This window comes from Daphnia pulicaria, chromosome 8 (genome assembly GCF_021234035.1).
Source record: "Daphnia pulicaria isolate SC F1-1A chromosome 8, SC_F0-13Bv2, whole genome shotgun sequence".
Taxonomy (NCBI): domain Eukaryota; kingdom Metazoa; phylum Arthropoda; class Branchiopoda; order Diplostraca; family Daphniidae; genus Daphnia; species Daphnia pulicaria.
In genome coordinates this window covers 13,599,080-13,615,728 of record NC_060920.1, presented here as the reverse complement: position 1 = coordinate 13,615,728, position 16,649 = coordinate 13,599,080, and the positions used below count along the sequence as shown (strand labels likewise).

At 45.4% G+C, this 16,649-nt stretch overlaps 3 protein-coding genes and 1 pseudogene across 3 annotated transcripts; 2 read left to right on the top strand and 2 right to left on the bottom strand.

Moving 5' to 3' along the window:
- LOC124311960 overlaps nucleotides 1-16,649 on the bottom strand; it is a 283,467-nt pseudogene that overhangs the window by 56,423 nt on the left and 210,395 nt on the right.
- Nucleotides 67-3,882, top strand: LOC124311983. The gene is made up of 5 exons (XM_046776368.1): nucleotides 67-85; nucleotides 196-275; nucleotides 511-1,095; nucleotides 1,162-1,334; nucleotides 1,398-3,882. Exons 2-5 carry the CDS (start codon nucleotides 263-265, stop codon nucleotides 3,843-3,845), a joined length of 3,219 nt encoding a protein of 1,072 aa, XP_046632324.1. The 5' UTR covers nucleotides 67-85; nucleotides 196-262; the 3' UTR covers nucleotides 3,846-3,882.
- Nucleotides 6,033-11,241, bottom strand: LOC124311994 (mite allergen Der f 3-like). Its single transcript, XM_046776380.1, has 7 exons — nucleotides 11,164-11,241; nucleotides 9,891-11,094; nucleotides 9,626-9,818; nucleotides 7,133-7,377; nucleotides 6,839-7,068; nucleotides 6,254-6,329; nucleotides 6,033-6,176 (listed from the first exon to the last, which is right to left on the bottom strand). The coding sequence occupies exons 2-7, from the start codon at nucleotides 9,970-9,972 to the stop codon at nucleotides 6,088-6,090; spliced, it is 915 nt and encodes a 304-aa protein (XP_046632336.1). The 5' UTR covers nucleotides 9,973-11,094; nucleotides 11,164-11,241; the 3' UTR covers nucleotides 6,033-6,087.
- On the top strand, nucleotides 11,088-15,158 carry LOC124311985 (secreted protein C-like). Its single transcript, XM_046776370.1, has 4 exons — nucleotides 11,088-12,443; nucleotides 12,891-13,034; nucleotides 13,100-13,473; nucleotides 13,551-15,158. The coding sequence occupies exons 1-4, from the start codon at nucleotides 12,164-12,166 to the stop codon at nucleotides 14,280-14,282; spliced, it is 1,530 nt and encodes a 509-aa protein (XP_046632326.1). The 5' UTR covers nucleotides 11,088-12,163; the 3' UTR covers nucleotides 14,283-15,158.

The following is a 16,649-nucleotide window of genomic DNA, read 5'->3' as shown; positions in this document are numbered from 1 at the left end:
TGCATTTGAATAGTACAATTGATTTCTTCGAACCTTCAAGACGTACCCAAGAAATTTTTGCCAGAGGGCACTATTGCTTAATTCGGTATAATTTCACCTCCAGTTATGGAATTTTTCAGTTTCTCTCCAGGGGACAGACGTTCTAATTTTAAAAAATATCTTATTTTTCACGTTTGAATTTTTTTTTTCAAAAAGCGAAACGAGAAAGAACTTGGTGGCAACGTTGGGAAACTGCAGACGATTTTAATATCAAACAACGAACATGGAAGAACCACGTGAGTCGCTTTTTTAAACTTAAAAATTTAGTTAAAATACTGCAAACAGGAAGATAACTAAACATTCTAATTATACCTGTTACTTGAAAGAAAATCGCAGTTTTTTTCCTATTATATTGTTAACAAGCGGAATATAAATTATGAATTTCAGATTTTAGTTCCTCGGAAAGTTCGACAGCTTGCTTTCTTATGCCTTAAAGTTTTTCAGAATCTAACTTTTTTTTCTGTTTGTCAGAACCGGATTATACCATCGAGGAGCTGTTGGTGCATGGGCCAGTCTATGCAGTATCCAAAGTAATAAGATCTGTGTTGGATTCACCCATCTCTCATGTGGCGGCTGCCAACAAACTTCACACACTGTTCACGCAGAAAGAATACGTCACAGACACTACAGTTGATTGCTACTTGAACAGATTCTTACTGGTTGTGTTGAAGCTTCCCAGCTCTGAAGAAGGCAAAAAAACTGTATTCCTTGAAATTCTGGACAAAGTCATCTTTGGGGAGGACTCGGCTTTTGTGTCCCTGCTGATTCAAAGAACTCTAATAACTTCTAAAGTCCCAGCTGAAGCTGCCGCAGATATTTTCTGCTATTTGGCTGTCAAATTCCATCGTCAGAGGAATTTCTATAAATTCGTCACCTTACTGATCAATGCTGTTAATTACAGTAATCACTCAATGGTTGGTTTTTCACTTCATCCTCGATTGCTGGAATGCATGGCAGAATGTGCAGTGAAGCTGCCCATCACCCAAAATCTGACCTTGTGGAGAACCATTTGCAAAGGTTTAGGGGAAGATTGGACCAAAAACATAATTTCAGAAGGTGTGAAATGTTGACTATTCATTCTGTTGTTCATATTTAAACATTTTCCCTGTCTCTATTATGTAGGAGACTTTCCTCAGCCTCGAGTAGCAGCGCAAGTTTTGGGTGTCCTTTTGCTGAACATCAAACTCGCCGATTACTCCATCCGGGATGAAACAATGGACGAAGTGCTAACACAATTCAGTAATGTGAGCAGTAAGCTGACAATACTTATGGAAGCGGCAATCAAAAATCCCAAGGTAACTAAAGTTTAGACATTTTTCTTCGGCCAAGTAGTAAGGATTCCATTTAAATTAAAATAGGGATTCGTTTCGCCATTGCTGACGCTTGCATTTGCTTACGGAGAACTCCATCAGCTGTTGCTCTTGTACAGTCCATTGTACGCCGAACGCCAGTCTGATAAAACAGAGTGTCAGGTATCGGACGTCAAAGACGAAGTGTGGGATTTCAACTTCTTCCACACTTACGCGACTAATGAGCAGTGGTTGCAACTGGCGGATGCTACGCTAAAGTCTCACGTTAGCTTATGGGCTCCTCTCGTGTTACAAAAGATCCGCTACCTTATTCTCTTCAGCGGTCGCAGCCGAAATGACAAGGAGAAATTGCTGAAAAAACTCATCGACTACCTGATGGAGCACTTTGATCTTTGCCAATCGCTTTGGCTCAACAACATCAAGTACGTCTTGCCCTTCATGTCGCAACGGCAAGTGGGTGTCATCGGCAAAAAGATGATTGAATCGCCTCAAGTTTGGAAGTCGGTTCTATCCGATCAGGACGTGACAGAGAAACGCACTTTGCAAATGAGTTTGATTTGTTCAGTATTCGGATCCATTCACGATAAGAGCCGCAAGCGGAAATCGGAAGAAGACGCTCTGCCCCTTTCATCTGGCACCCTGTCGGTGTTGCGACTGTTTTCAATGCACCACGACTTTTGGATCGGCAGCGTCGATCAGTCGAATAAAAAGGTGACGACATCTCTGCGTCAATCAGCCGAACTTTTACAGGAATCGATGCGCCAAGTCGAGTCGACCACCACGGAACGCGATTTGACCGAATTATTGCGCCCCCTGGACATCCTGGAGTGTTTACCACTGGAATACGTCCTGGGACCCGTCCATTCTGGTTGTCTGATGGGTTTGCTCAGTCTCCTGCTCAGTTGCACCCAAGAACAAATCAAGAGTCGGATCTGGCTGATGATTGTGCGCCTTTTGGACGCTGAGAAGAACTCGTCGCTTTTCGAATACTTTCCCTGCACAGAGTTTATGATTTGGGCCGTTTCCAACACGAAAGAGCTGCCCGATTGCGCCCTGATCTTCTCCACGCTGTTTGACGAGATGCTGCGATCGCCAAAGTCTGCCAAGGAATGTTTTGTCTGGATTAAAACGGCCGACCTTTCCGCCACGGCCCTACCCGTCACCGTTCTGGCCATCAAGAAGCTCATCAAACACAAGAAAATCGATGAAAAAATGTTCAGCACCGTTCGCAAACGGTTCCTCAAGACATTCGAGCAAGGACTGGAAAATCGATTGATTGATGCCCTGGAAGGAGCTCATTGTCTTCTGGAAATCTTTGTGGAGCAACATTCGAAAACGGCCAAAGAAACGACAGACAAACCGCTGAAAATCAAGGAATTGCTCAATAACCTCCCCAAAGTGGTTGAAGCCGCTCGCAAGGGTTTAATGTCAACAGATGAAGCGGTGGGTTTGGCTAGCGCCGAGTTTCTGGGTCTCCTGCTGGCCCACCAGCCACTGCTGTGCAAATATGTCACCAAGGACATCAAAATGGGCACTTGGAACGCGTACCGCCAGAGTCCGAATGCGACGAGATGGGACGATCGACTCTTGCGTCAACTCATCTCCAAGTCCAACCTGAAAGAGTTTCACGTGATGACCAACGCTATGATCGACGACCTGCAATCGGCTTCGCTTCAAGCCCTGGATGAAGAAATGGTGGATGATGTGGCCGTTGAATTGGACGTCCGCCGAGTCAGTTGTTTCTTCCGCCATCTGGTGTCGGCCGATTTACCTGTCAGCGAGGATCGTTTCGGTGTCCGGCTGCAAGTGCTCCAGACGGCCTTGCCCTTGGTCCAGCATCTGGTCCTGTCGGTGTGCCGCAATTACGACTCGGTGGATCGAGTCGTCCGCTTGGCCGTCCCACCGATGGGCATCTACCTGTCGCTGTTGAACATGAACGACTCGTTCGCCTATCCACACGACCTGACGTCTCCGCTGCACGCCTGTCTGGCCCTGCCGCTGAACGCGGACATGTCTGCCGATCATTTCGAATCGATTTTCACGGTCATTTACAAAACGGTCCATTATTTGCTGACGAAGCACCAAGAAGTGGCGGCCGATCGTGTGCCGGTGTTGCTGCAAGTTTACCGTCGCCTGATGGCGTGCACTTGTTCCCGCTCCGACTCGCGCCGCTCTGCCGGTGATTCGGAAGTGGCCAGTTTGACGGATTCGGCCAACCGACTGGCCCGTCTGGCGTCGGTGATCAACACGCAACCGTTGCGCTACCGCCGGGCGGCCGCCTACATCATCGTCGACCTGCTGAGCGACTTGAAGAAGCAGCCGCTCTACCCGACCGTCAAACAGGAGCTCACGACCGCTCTCTACCACCTGATGGATTTGTTGGACCAGCACGCCAACCGATACCTCATGGCTGTCTTGCCCTGCGGCATTCACGAACTCTTCCGCCTCGAATACGAACACTACGAAAAGTTTTACAAATTCAAGGGAAAAGTTTAACACAACAAAAAAATAAAAATTTATTTCTTTCGACTAACATTTTTTGCCAACGAGGTTTTTTCTCTCTCCCCCACCATTAGAATGCGATGGAATCCATTGTGAGTAGAAAAGAGAAAGATGGTTGGTGATAAGTTAAGCATCTAGGAGAGAGAGAGAAAGAAGTTGATTGGCTGCCTTATTATGATAATTACGAGCAAGTCCGAGCGTAGAGCGATCAATACCGACGAGAGGGTAAAATTTCTTTTTTTAATTGTTGTCTTCCCTTAATGATCTCTCTTCCCCCCTCTCTTTTCTCCTTTTCTTTTGAATTTCTCTTGTCAACTAATCGAATGACTTCCCTCACTCACGTACTTTTTCGTTTGTTCGTGGTTCATCGATCCACGCACACACACACGAGTTAAGATCGTGACCGAACCCCCGGCTGCTCCTATATAGGGGCAGTTGAAGGGGGGAGGGAAAGGGAGGGAGGAAAGATGGAAGCTAATTTTAAGTTGGGTGGAGAGGGTGGTACACGATGACTCTCATCCGCACCCGCAAAAGCCCCTGGATTCTTCGCATTTACATCGACGTCGTCGTTTTTAGGGTCTGGAGCGTCTCGTTTCGAAACGAGTCTACCCCCCTCCTTCTCTTTTATGATTAGCTTTGCTTTGTTCCTCTTCTTCTTTTTGAGACATTTCTTCGAATTTTTCTCGTGAGCTTTTTGTATTCCGCTCGGATGAGCAAACGATTGAAACATTGACGCGTGGAATCCATTTGAGCTTTAGGCCTTTTCTATTTATTCGACCTTTTGTGTTTGTGCATTTTTGTGTCTTGTCTCTTTCATCGTTTTATTCTAGGCCGTTCCCCCCTCCGCCCGTCTGTTTCCGTGTACAATGTGCGCGCGGATTGATTAGAAGCGATCAAACGTTTTCTCTTAATTGGAAAAGCGGAGATGGCGTCTGCCATTGCGCGTAAAGCGAATGGAAGAAAAGGTTATGTGTGGAAGAAGGAAATGTTGGTGGCTCTTGTGATGTCGGGCTCATCATCAGCTGATTGTGTGTGTTTGCCGTGGGATGCGAATAAAAGAATCGACGACGCCATCGCGATGAATTTCCTCCTTGATTAAAATCCCGATTTTAAAGCGCCTCCTTCTCGTTATATTACCACTTTCACAGGAAATAATAATCGTCAAAAAAATCCCATCCAAGCGCCAAATTTCACTTTCTCTCTCGGCCGGATAAATCCTTCAATCGAAATGCAGCCCCAAACTATTTTGATTAAATCGACGGTGCACAGTTTTCTTTATTTTCTAATATTTTTAATTTAACACCAACAGATGGATCACTCGACGATGAAAAAACTTGCGCCGATTTTCCGTTCCATTTCATCTGTTTATTCATTTACATGCGTCACTAGCAGCTAATCAGGGCCGAATAAATCAAATTTCTTTTTTTTTTAAACTTTTTTGGAAAAGGCCAAGTGGTTTGGTGTCTGTTACGGCGGATTGCTGCCAGGCACGGCACCTTTTTTTTATATTTTCTAGGACGTCGGGCGGTGGCATCATCACCTTTGGGTGGGGAGGAGAAGGCCGTGTCCAATTAGTTAAAGGCTACGTGATTTCTTCCCCTCGACTCACTTTCCTTGTCGACAACGACCGCCGGTTCTCTCAGCGACTCGTTCGAGTGTCTCGTCTATCGATTGAGTAAACATTGCGTGAGTCTTGGTGAGCCAGTTCCCGGCGGGACTGTCCCCGAGTACACACACACACAACTGCTGGCCCTTTTTTCCTTCTATCTTTTTCTCCGTATTCTGCCGTTAAAAGAAAGCGGAGAATAGCGCTGACGTCATACACAGTAGTGGTGGTGCTGCTGTGTGTGTCGTGACCCGACGTTCACGCGGTATCTCTCTGGGCAAGTACCACGACCACCGATGGTACATCCGATCGACCGGAAATCCATTGAAAATAAAAGTAGGAGAAAAAAGAAAAAGTTGCCGTCGGTTTCGTCACCCCCTCCTTCACGCACACTTTATAACTCTTTACGATGCCAATGGCGGCGACAACGATCGATCAATACGTCACACCACGGGACTCTCAGGTGATTTTTTTCCCTCCCCTTTTTCTTTTAGGAAGGGGGGGGGGGGAGCCCGTTTGACTTATCGATTCCGATTGTTATCATGACACAAAAGCTGCTGACTGGACATGGAATCGAACAAAGTCTCGTGTATTTTCTCTCTTTTTAAAGTCTCAAAGAAAGAAAAAAGGCTACTTCCGCTTTTTGATGATGTCCAGGATCCATGGGAGGAAGGTGGCCACGTTAGTATACAATCCAGGAAGGCCTGGCCGAGCGCAACCTTTTGTCATAAATTCAAAATTTTTATTTTTATTTCTTTATTTTATTTTAAGAAAAAGATGAAGCGAAAATTGATACCTATTCCGCCAGAGACGACACCTGTTAAGACAAAGACGCCATCCTGGGCCACCACCAAAGGCCCGCCACTGTCGCCCTGTGCACACGTCAAATCAACGACGAGGTAAGGAAAGAAATTTTTAATTCCGGCGTCAACAACGGTAAACTCCAAATGATTGGTTTTATCCCGCTCGCATGTGCCTTATTTATTTATTCATTAGTTTATTCCACCAGTTGGCAATTCACGGGAATAGTTGCAAGACGAATGAATAAGCAAATAATCACGACCTGCGGGTGTACAGCATTTAAAAACAAAAGTCGGGCTGTAAACAATATCCAGCACGCGTGCGGATGTAATAATAATGTCGCGACCCCCTTTGTCACTACTCGTGTCGCCTTGATATTTTTGAAAAAGAAAATGCCCAAACATTTTCAAATTCTCCCGCAGACAATTTTTTACGAACTCAAGAAATTCACGACAGTAATTTAATTAAATAATGGCGACGTCGGAAAAAAGTTTCTCCAACTGGAGAACAAACGCGAAAAGATTATTAAGAAAGTTTGCAGACTAATTAACAAACGGAGATTGCGGAATGGATTTTTAACCTGACAGGCGTCTTGACCGCCTTGCGGCCATCCGGCGCAAATTTTGGTCTTGTCGATTGGAATGGCGTAACCGGCCGTGAGGAAACGTTTTTCGCATTCAGCCCGGCTCATCAATGGCACCTGGACTCGATGCAATTTGCTGCTCATGTTGACACCTTCCTCGTCGTTCCATCCCCAACCGGCCACTGTGCCCAGCTGATCCATTGCCGCCCGATCCTCTCGTTCATCGACTGAATCAAAAGGATTTCAATCCCGTTGGTTTGCATGTGGTGAGAAATGTTTGTTGTCTTTTACCTGTTTGGTTTGCCTGCTGACGAGTGTTGACATTGAGACTGGGCAAACAGACGGGCTCGACGATTCCGTTTCGCCACTTGAACGGTCGTTTGAGGCGGATCAAAGCCAAATCGAGTTGCGTTCCTTCAGCGTAGCCGGGAGCCAATCGAACCTCGGCGCCCTCCGACACTTGACGGTTGGACGCGTTGGACGAAGCCGACGGATCCAGTGAACCGGCGATGGCCACGATCTGATGCGCTTTGTTGCTGATTGTCAATAATTCATCATTTTTTTAATTATTATTATTCGACAAGAGTTTAATAATGGCGGAATCGATAGTGAAGGAGGGTTTTCTTTTTTAATTTTTCAAATTTTTTAATTGGACGCATTGATTTCTGGCGCTCAGAGAGATGATGTGTGCCGTGCAAGAGCAGATGTGTCCTCCTCCACTCAGGCAGACAAGACACTCGTCGAATAGAAGAAGAATGGGAAGCCAAGCCAATTACAATGGACGAATTCCCAACATGCTGTGCTTCGTTCTACCGGAAAAAAGAAGTAGAAGACTCGTCGTCTGGACAATATAACCACCACCCGGTTGGTAGTAGTCGAAGAAATACAATAAAAAGAGTTCGAAAAGCTTCCAACAGTGTGTGTGGAGGGTGGAAGAAGAAGAAGAACGTCTAATAAATATGGGTCGAATCTATAATAAAAAAGAAAGCCACCACAGCAATCAGGATGGAGCCTCCAACTGAAGAGAGTAGAAGAAGAAGCACTTTTCCTTGACTGTGTAGTACAGCTAATCAATAATTCTAGGCTTTTTATAAACATCGCTGGCTTCATTTTTTCTTTTTTCCATTACAGGCTCTGCTGCTGCTGTTCTGGCTGGGAAAACGTGTTATCTGAGCGCACACATCTCCGTCCGTCCGCCGATTCTAAATGGCAACTCTCCGCTGGCGGTTGAATCGATAAAACGCCAAGTTCATTATCATTCTCTCTCCTTTTCCCTCTAGCTCTCCATTTTGACTCTGTGTGTCTCTATGTAGACATCATATCAATAGAGCAGAAGAAGAACCACCACCCCTGTCGGTTTGTCGTAATATTTTGGGTCGACGCAAAACACCACCACCGAAAAAAGAATAGAGAAAAGAAGTTGGAGGGGAAAGAACAAAACCGCACACGTATAAATCCCCCAGTGTGGAAAAGAAAAAGACTTTTGATGACGACGGGAATGCAAATCTAAAAAAAAGGGTCGGCGGGAGTTTAAAAAACCCGACACCGTAAGTCCCCCCAACCCAACCCCATCCACCACCCAACCACACGGCGACGTCGTTTTCTCCTCCTCTTTCTTCTTTCGTGTTGATGGCAGAGAGAAAGAGAAAGAGAGAGAATGGAGGAGCGAAAAATCGATAAATGAGTTTGATTGCTCTCCCTCGTCCCTCACTCTCTTTTGCTTCAGCCACTCGACGACGCGTTTGGTTACGAGTCGCCGGCGGGCGATTTGACGCATGGGAAAAGCCGCGCTTTTAAATCGGCTGGATGGAGGGTGTCACCCAGTTGTATTATGACGACGACCCATTCTGATTCCAATGAAATCAATGCGACGACAACAACAATTCAAGTGTCGGTGCGTTCACCTGGAAGCGACAACCCCCTGGAAGAAACGGCCACCACCCAATCGATGCCATAACAGTTGGCAAAACTTTTTTTCTCCTGAATTTTACCAACCCAAAAAGAAAAGAAGAAAATCCCAGGCAAAGTCGGTCGGTTGTATGACGGGACTGTGATGTTTGCGCTCTCATCTCTCCCGACCGCACCGCCGCTGCCGCCTCTTTTGTTTAAACATTCTCCCCTCTGTGTCCCACTTTTTATTCTCTCGCCTCTTCCCACTGTTCTGTATGTACATCAGACAAGAGAAGAAGAAGAAGAAGAAGAAGAGGAATTGAATTCATTCGACAAGTTGTGCGCGTCCCTTTTTCTATTGACGTCAACGCCGCCGATTGTCTTTGCGCCGCCCAACGCCAAGAAAAAGAAGAATTGCCTCTTTTTCTTCTGCTTTCTAGAGTCGAGTTAAAAAGCTCATTACCTTTTGAACTCTGGAGAAAATGAAGAATTGAACGACGGGCGTTTGCCGCTAAGAGAAAGAAGAACCCCACCATGCCAAAACTTTTATTTCTTCCATAATAAAATTATCTCCTCCGTCATCGCAGCAGCAATAGATGAAGTAGAAAGAAGCTCCCCCCTTCCTCATTGTGAATATTACAATCAAAGTTCATTGTTCGTGAAAAAAGCACAGCCCGGGATATTGCCATCATCCCCCTTGATGCATTTTTTAAATTCTACTAAATTAGTTAGAGACGTAAAAGGGGGGAAAAGAAAGTAATTGAATTTTTCATCACATCTTTTTCTTTTAGAGACTTTTATGAAATAGGAGGTCGCTAGGTATAGACTCTCATGCTTGGCTAATGGACTCATCACGCGCATTTCCCGATAGCCGTTGAATCATTTTTTGATTACCTGCCGATACAGTGGGCGGCCGTGGCCAGCCAGCGCTCGTTCAGGATCGCCGCTCCGCACAATTGTTGGCCGCGAGGAGATTCCAGGGCGACGACGAACGGAAGTTGACCCCAGTCGGCCGGCACTCCGCCGACGATCTTGGCCGTGGCCGCAGCCGTCAACAATCGACTCTTGCCGCACGCCACTTTACTCCCTGTGCAGCATCGACGGTTAGGAAAAAAACAATCGATACCGCGTGCCGTCATAATAATAACAATAATAATACCGTTGAGAAAGGAGGAGGCCTGGCCAGTTTGCGGTAGCGACAGCGAAACAAAAAGAATAACAACGACGATTGCTGGACCCATTTTTCTGCTACACCAACGATCGGACGACTGATTGAAACGTATCGGTCGTCTTTTAAATATATAGAGCCTCGATTGTCTATGGGTAAAATTGTATCGGAGCACGTGAGTGCGGTCGTGACAGCTGTTTCACCACCAACACCTGGTTAGGAGCCGTGCAATTATTGGCTTTGGGGAATGTAAATATACAACAAGCGCACGGATTTGTTGGCCGTTTTGCATCCCGCATCTTTACCACTTGTTTTCTCCGATTGTTGATTTTATGCTGCCAAGTGTCAAGTTCAATGTCCTTTTGATCGCCGACCAGGTTCCGGGTGCACACCAATAAAATAAGGTCCGCTTTCCTTAATCTCTTACTCGTATGTCGCAACTGTTTTTAAGAAGAATTATGGCATGGAATATTAGATCATCTGCTGGTAGACTTATTAGACCTGCCAACGTTTTTTACAATAATCCAGTCGGCCATTTAGAAAGAGAAAAGAAACAGAAGGTGTCAGTCAGCCGTCCATTAGACCTGCACAGAGCCCTGCTGTTGTAACTGTTAAAGTCTTTTAATGGCTGCGTGTAATTCAAAACTTTTGGATTCAAGTTAAAATGGAACTTCCAGGAAACAGAGTCGATTTATGTTGGACTACATGAACTGTAGCCATACATGCACAGGCACATCTCGGGCGGCAAATATGAGATGCTGGACTAAACCTGTTTTGTTATGTTTTTTGGTGTATAATACGAGTCGAAATTCATTCAAACGCCCCGCCCTTCCGTAATGGCGTTCGGCCATTTTCAGATAATAATAAAATGAGAAATAATTTAAAAATGGATAAACAAGTAAAACAAGCGACGTGTGGGAATGTTGCTACACATCCTATATATAATAACTAGTAGTGTGCCTGTACTTATATCTGAATATTAACAAATAACTAAAGGTCATTTGAAAAATACCTTATCTTTTCATTGCATTACGCAGGCCAATAAGTCTGAAAAGTTTTGTTTAATTTATTAATGCCGTGAGTGTATAGTCTAGCCTACGAGTCGGTGCTGGCAGGGCGCAGTGCAAGTTTATTATAAGAGCACAGATGATAATCGATTTAGGCAGTTGTTTCTCCTTGTTCAGCTGAAAGGTACCTACAGAGATAATTTCATCACGTCTTATGACATTGTCTTGCCATCACACAGCAACAGTCGTTCGCCCACCGTTTTCTTCGTCCATTTTTCTCTTATATAAGAATAAAAGGGCTGCTGTACAGTCTCCATTTCCGTGTTGTTGTTGTTGGGGCTGGGTTAAAACATGCCTTCCGATCCGTCGTTATCGAATGATGTAATCAATTGGCCGAAGAAGAAGAAGGAGCACAGCCCACAACTGGTGTAGAGTTTTTCGGTCGAGAGTTGGAAGAACTGCGTGTGGGATTGGGTAGAGGGGAGTGTCAAGAGGGTGGAAAGAAAGAAAGGGAGAGAAAGAGGGTGGTCTGCCTGCTGGAGTGTGCGTGCAACGCCAACTGGGTGATAGATGGAATAAACTGGGAGCATTTTCATCCTCGCGACTCTTGGTCTGGTTGGTTGGGGCTGCTGCTGCTGGGGCGTTCGAATGTTATAACCAGCCATCACCCATGATGATCACCATCAGTTTTTGGAGAAAATCCCGACCGAGTTGTTGTTGTCTATTTCATTGGACTCGACGCAGCCATTATTAAATTCAGAAAAACAAAAAAAAAGGATAATATGAGAAACCCGTTTCCAACTAGTGAGGAGCCAACAACAGAAGAATAGAAAGTGACAACAACAACTGTGACAAGCTGCGTCTCTTTTTGTGTGTCGTGTATCGTTTCCCGCCTGTGTGCCATTGTGGTTTTCTCTCTGCACTACTAGTGTGAAACGCGTGTGTGTGTTGTATGGTGAACGACGGGAAAAAAGGGAGGGAAGAAGAAAGAATAAAGAAGAAGAAGAAGCGTTGGGAGAGTTTGGCAACGCCGCCGAGTTGGCGTTGGCTTGAGTGCGCTTCAGAGCGCTGTGTGCAGGGAGACTGCAGCCCAAGCAGCAAGGCAAAGCACATAAAAGAAGTGGCGAGTTGAAAGGGGAAGGAATACACACACACACACATACACTAGTATACAGACTACACACATACACACACATACAGACTACAGAGGCTAGAGTGTACAGCCAAGGTGTGTGTGAACAAAAAAATCAAGCCAAAATGGCTGCCGCCAGTTCACTACAAATGCATTTGCAGCATAGCCCGCGCAAGAAGAATTTCGGTTATGAAGAAACGATTCGGCTACTCGAATTGTGGACTCACTACACTAACGGTGGGACCCACCCTGAACTGGGCAAAGGACACAGGACTGGCCGGCTCTGGCTCGTTATCAGTGAACGAATGAAGGCCATGAACTACAACCGTGGGCCAGAGGAATGCAAAGTGCGCGTCGGAAACCTCAGAGCCAAATACACCAAACTCAAGAGAGGATACCTTTCAGGTGAAGACTTTGCATCCCATCGTGTGACTTATTTCCATCCCACCCACAAACCCCTACCAGCAACGTCACAACACACTCTGGTCTCCTCACCGATTCCTTTGTGTCTGCTCCTCACAGTTTCACACTCCCACCAACAGCCAAACACGAGTCACCAGTGCTCATAGACTCTGCAACCCTTTCTCTCTCTGCCGGGCCATCACTCTCAAGTGCTGTCTGGGATGCATTTCTTTTCAACCAGCTCTACTTGCGTGCAGTGCACAGTGTGTTGATGATGCCTGTGTGGTGACCGAGTCTGGATTTGAGAGAGGGAGTGTTGCACAAGTTTGTTGTCCACCCCCACTGATGCTTTTTTGCTTGCCATTTACAAGACTTGTTGGATAAATTGCTAATGTTGGATTGTTGGTTTTGTTTTTCGTTTTCCCTTCTCTGATCCCAACCTACCTGCAGGTGAAGGAGTTCCAGATTGGCCATATTACCCAGTCCTAGCCAAATTCCTAGAAGGGAGGACAGAATTTGGGGATTCCTACGATGCAGGATCACACTCTTACACAGAACCAGAAGCGAGACCTGGGGCCTCACACCATCATCCAGGTAAAGTTTTCTTGTTCAAAACTATGCGAAATGTCAAAGTCTATATTATTATTTTTCCTACTCAGGTATGTTCCTTAGTATGTCAATGGAAGAGCCAAACGAGCCACTCGCCTGCAATGTAGACGGAGGTGGTGGCCGGCGGGGTGTCGGCGGAGGAGCTGGCGGTGGATCGTCGCGATCCAACGACGACGACAGTTCCGTTTCGATGCCGGAATCTGGTTCGTCTGCCGGCAGTGAGCACAACGACGCCCCTCCAAACGGACACATGGCTGGGCCAATGGGTCCATCCGACCTGCCCCACGGTCTCGGTGGCCATCACCCGCCTCTATTGGGTCCTACCGGATTGAAAAGACGACCCATTTCGCCCGTGGACGATCCTCGTCGACCGGCCAAGCGACCGAAACATGGCACCAGTACCATGCTCCTCTCCTTGATGCAGGTATTAAAAGAGTCGACTTGTTAGTTGTTGTCCTTGTCCTGACTGACGTGTTGTTTTATCCATCTTTTAAAAAAAAGGCCATGCTGAAGATCGAAGAGGAGCACCTGAAACTGCAGCAAGAGCGAGCGGCCAGTGAAGCAGCCATGATGCAAGCCGTGACGGCCTTTTTCTCCAACATGACGCAAATGTTTGGCGGACACATGCCCAGTTTTTCATCGAAACCGGAGGTGCAGAACAACAACAGCGCCGGTTCGCAAGGTGGAGCCGGCGGCAGTGGCACGACAGCCGGAAGCAGCGGTCTCCACTCTGGAGTTGTTGGCGGGACGCAACAAGGTGGAGGCAACAACAACAACCAAGCCTCGGGTTCCAAGACGCCATCCAACCCGTCTTCCTCCTGTTCAAACTCACCCGCCTACTCGCACTCGTACAGCAATCCGCCCATGGTGGGCAACTCCGGGATGAACAAGATGCACGGCATGGTCGACGGGCCCGGCGCGGCCACCAACATGGGATCGGCCTCAGCCGGACACCACTACCCTTACGGCGGCATGAACCAGCCGTCACCGTCGCCATCCAGTGCCGGACAGATGGCCAGCCCGGCTTCCTATCCGCTCTCACCGGCCTACCAGCAAGGCGTCGTCAATACGATGATGGGCGCCGGCAACAGTGGGACGGGCGGCGGAGGTGGCGGATGGTACAACAACGGCTCGTCCGGCAAAGGAGCCGCTTCTTCCAACGCCCCGATGGCCGTTCACCCTTTCTCCAGCGACATTCTGGGCATTCCCAAGAGCAGGCACGACACGATGTAAAAAACAAAACAAAACAACTAAGCGATGGAAGAAATATTTTTTCTTGGTTTTCCTATCGCTTTTCACCACACCACCGCCTCCTCTTCTTTCATCAAATCTCCTCCCGCCCCAGTTGTTGTTGTTGTTGTCGTGTGTGTGCCTGTGTGTAGAACGACAACCACTACAAAAGAAAAAAATGCCAGAAGAAATGAAGAAAACCCCTTCCAACCTCACACTCACGGAGCTTCCGGAAGGTGATGATGAAAAACAAAATTACTACGACGACAAAATTGCAAAAAGATTAAAAAAATAATTAAGGAAAATCGTATGAGAAACAAAAAAAGAGTTTGAAACATGTTTTTTTCTCTCTCATTTTCTCTTCTTTTGTGTGTGCAAAGTGTGTCCGGACTCTCTTCTTCCCTTCGTACTATATTGTTGTGTCTCTCTTTCAGGGGACTACCAAATATCCTTTTTGTTGAGCGTGTGTGAAATTTTTCCTTTTTTTAAATCAGCAAACACTCCGCCTAGATAGTTGGGCTTTTTCCCTTATTTTTCTTTTTTTTTTAACACTTTAATTTAAAATTCTCTTGCCTTATTCTTTCGGTCTGTTGTGGATGTTATTATTATTGAGCTCCCCCACCCTAATTTTTTTGTTGGTTGAATCCGTAACCAAAAAGTCCATCACTTTCGACCGCTTCGTGCACACTCTTTTTGTTTCTTTTTTTTCCCCCTCCTCCGTTCCTTACCTGTTTATTAATTTTTCGTTTGTTTTTTGCGATGTGTCAAATTTAAAAGAGGCAGCTTTATATCTATCGTAAAGAGCCGACAGTTTTGTTTATTTTTCGCCAAGATCCAAAGGGCCAAAAAGAGAAGAAAGTGAAAACGGTTAGAAGAAAAATTTATTTTGCACCGAGTTCTTCCCTACTCCCTCGTCATCCATCGCTTCCGGAAACACACACACACACACTAGAAAGAACTACAAATCCCCCCCACTCGAGTGTGTGTGTTTTACAAACAGAACAACGTGAATATGCTTTACTACTACAAAAATTATCGTCGAAAATTTTTTCTTACAAAAATCAACTCAGCTGCTAAAAAAAAACTCGTTTTTCTTGTCGCATTGACGTTTCATTTCGAAGCCGATCAAAAAACCAAAATGTCGTGTGTTTTTCACTTTTTCCATTTGTGTGTCGGGTAAAGGGGGAGCATTTTTCAGACAGGAGAGACTATGGCGTGCGTGTGTATTTCGTGTGTGTGTGTGTGTTTTTCGGCTGTGGATCTATTACGATTATATAAGATTGTTCGTTTCCTTTTTTCTTTCCACGCTCTCGTCTATCTATCTCTTTTCAAGTAGTTGAAAAACCAGATTTTTGTTTTCTCTCCTTTTTTTAAATTTTTTAGATAAACAAGAATCGGCTTTGTGTAATGTACTATGCAAAGTGCAAAAATGTCCTTTTTCTATCTATATCTCATTGTGCTGCTGCTGCTGATGTTCTCCCCATCCTTTTTGCGTTTGAAGCCACCGCTGCGCTGCGAAAGTGACACCCCTGCCACACACCACGAACCACAAATTGTTTGGTTTCGTTTTTGAATTTTTCTTTATTTTTCTTTGAGTTTCATCTCTTCCTAGCCCTCCATTTAATAATAATAATTAATAATAATATTTCGTGTATTCAGGCATGCATTAACCAAAACGCTAATGTAAGGAATACTCATTATCTTTTTTCTCTCTCTCCTTGTCCCGTTTATTATTATTATTATTACATCATCTGTGTTTTTTTCCCTTTTTCCTGATTTTTTGCAGCAGGTTTTCAGCGATAAAATGAGAAACCGACCTCTCCGTTTTTGATTGTGTATTCTTTTTTTTTCTACTTGATCCCCCCCACCCCATGATTTTCAGTGTGCAATTTTTTGAACTTGTTGAACCGCCTCGTCCCCCGTTCCGTTTTCTTTCCTTCCGGCTCTTTACTTTGGAAATATTATTCTCTGCCACCACCAAACCACTTTCTCGACCAGCCATCAAAAAATATTTTGAAAAAAAAAAGAATTTCTTTTTGTTTCGCTTCAAACAAGAAAACAGAAAAATGTTGATGCCATCCTGTTTTTTCTCTTCCTTTTTATATATCACACAGGCAAAAAAAATCCCCTCGTTGATCCCCAGATTTCAATGGAGTGTGCAGTATTATTATCTTAACCATTTTGGCGGATTCTTTTGACTGTATTTTTTCATGAATCGTTCGTTTTTCATTTCAGTTTATATTTTTCATTCTCCTCCCAAATGAATTTTTTTGTTTCGTCGAAAATTTTTCAGTTTCCTTATACTGCCCCGCGACTCGACTCTCTCTGATTCTACACACACGCCACCGTTTAGCTATTTAGAAGACACAA

What these genes read in the sequence shown, in the direction of transcription:
- LOC124311983 (XM_046776368.1), top strand. An exon ending in CAAAAACATAATTTCAGAAG is followed by an intron (nt 1,096 to 1,161) that starts GTGTGAAATGTT and finishes TCTATTATGTAG; the next exon opens with GAGACTTTCCTCAGCCTCGA. An exon ending in CGGCAATCAAAAATCCCAAG is followed by an intron (nt 1,335 to 1,397) that starts GTAACTAAAGTT and finishes AAATTAAAATAG; the next exon opens with GGATTCGTTTCGCCATTGCT.
- LOC124311994 (XM_046776380.1), bottom strand. Translation starts at nt 9,972, where the DNA reads ATGGGTCCAGCAATCGTCGTTGTTATTCTTTTTGTTTCGCTGTCGCTA. An exon ending in GGCCTCCTCCTTTCTCAACG is followed by an intron (nt 9,819 to 9,890) that starts GTATTATTATTG and finishes GATGCTGCACAG; the next exon opens with GGAGTAAAGTGGCGTGCGGC. An exon ending in GCCGCCCACTGTATCGGCAG is followed by an intron (nt 7,378 to 9,625) that starts GTAATCAAAAAA and finishes ATTGACAATCAG; the next exon opens with CAACAAAGCGCATCAGATCG.
- LOC124311985 (XM_046776370.1), top strand. Translation starts at nt 12,164, where the DNA reads ATGGCTGCCGCCAGTTCACTACAAATGCATTTGCAGCATAGCCCGCGC. An exon ending in CAAGAGAGGATACCTTTCAG is followed by an intron (nt 12,444 to 12,890) that starts GTGAAGACTTTG and finishes ACCTACCTGCAG; the next exon opens with GTGAAGGAGTTCCAGATTGG. An exon ending in TGCTCCTCTCCTTGATGCAG is followed by an intron (nt 13,474 to 13,550) that starts GTATTAAAAGAG and finishes TTTAAAAAAAAG; the next exon opens with GCCATGCTGAAGATCGAAGA.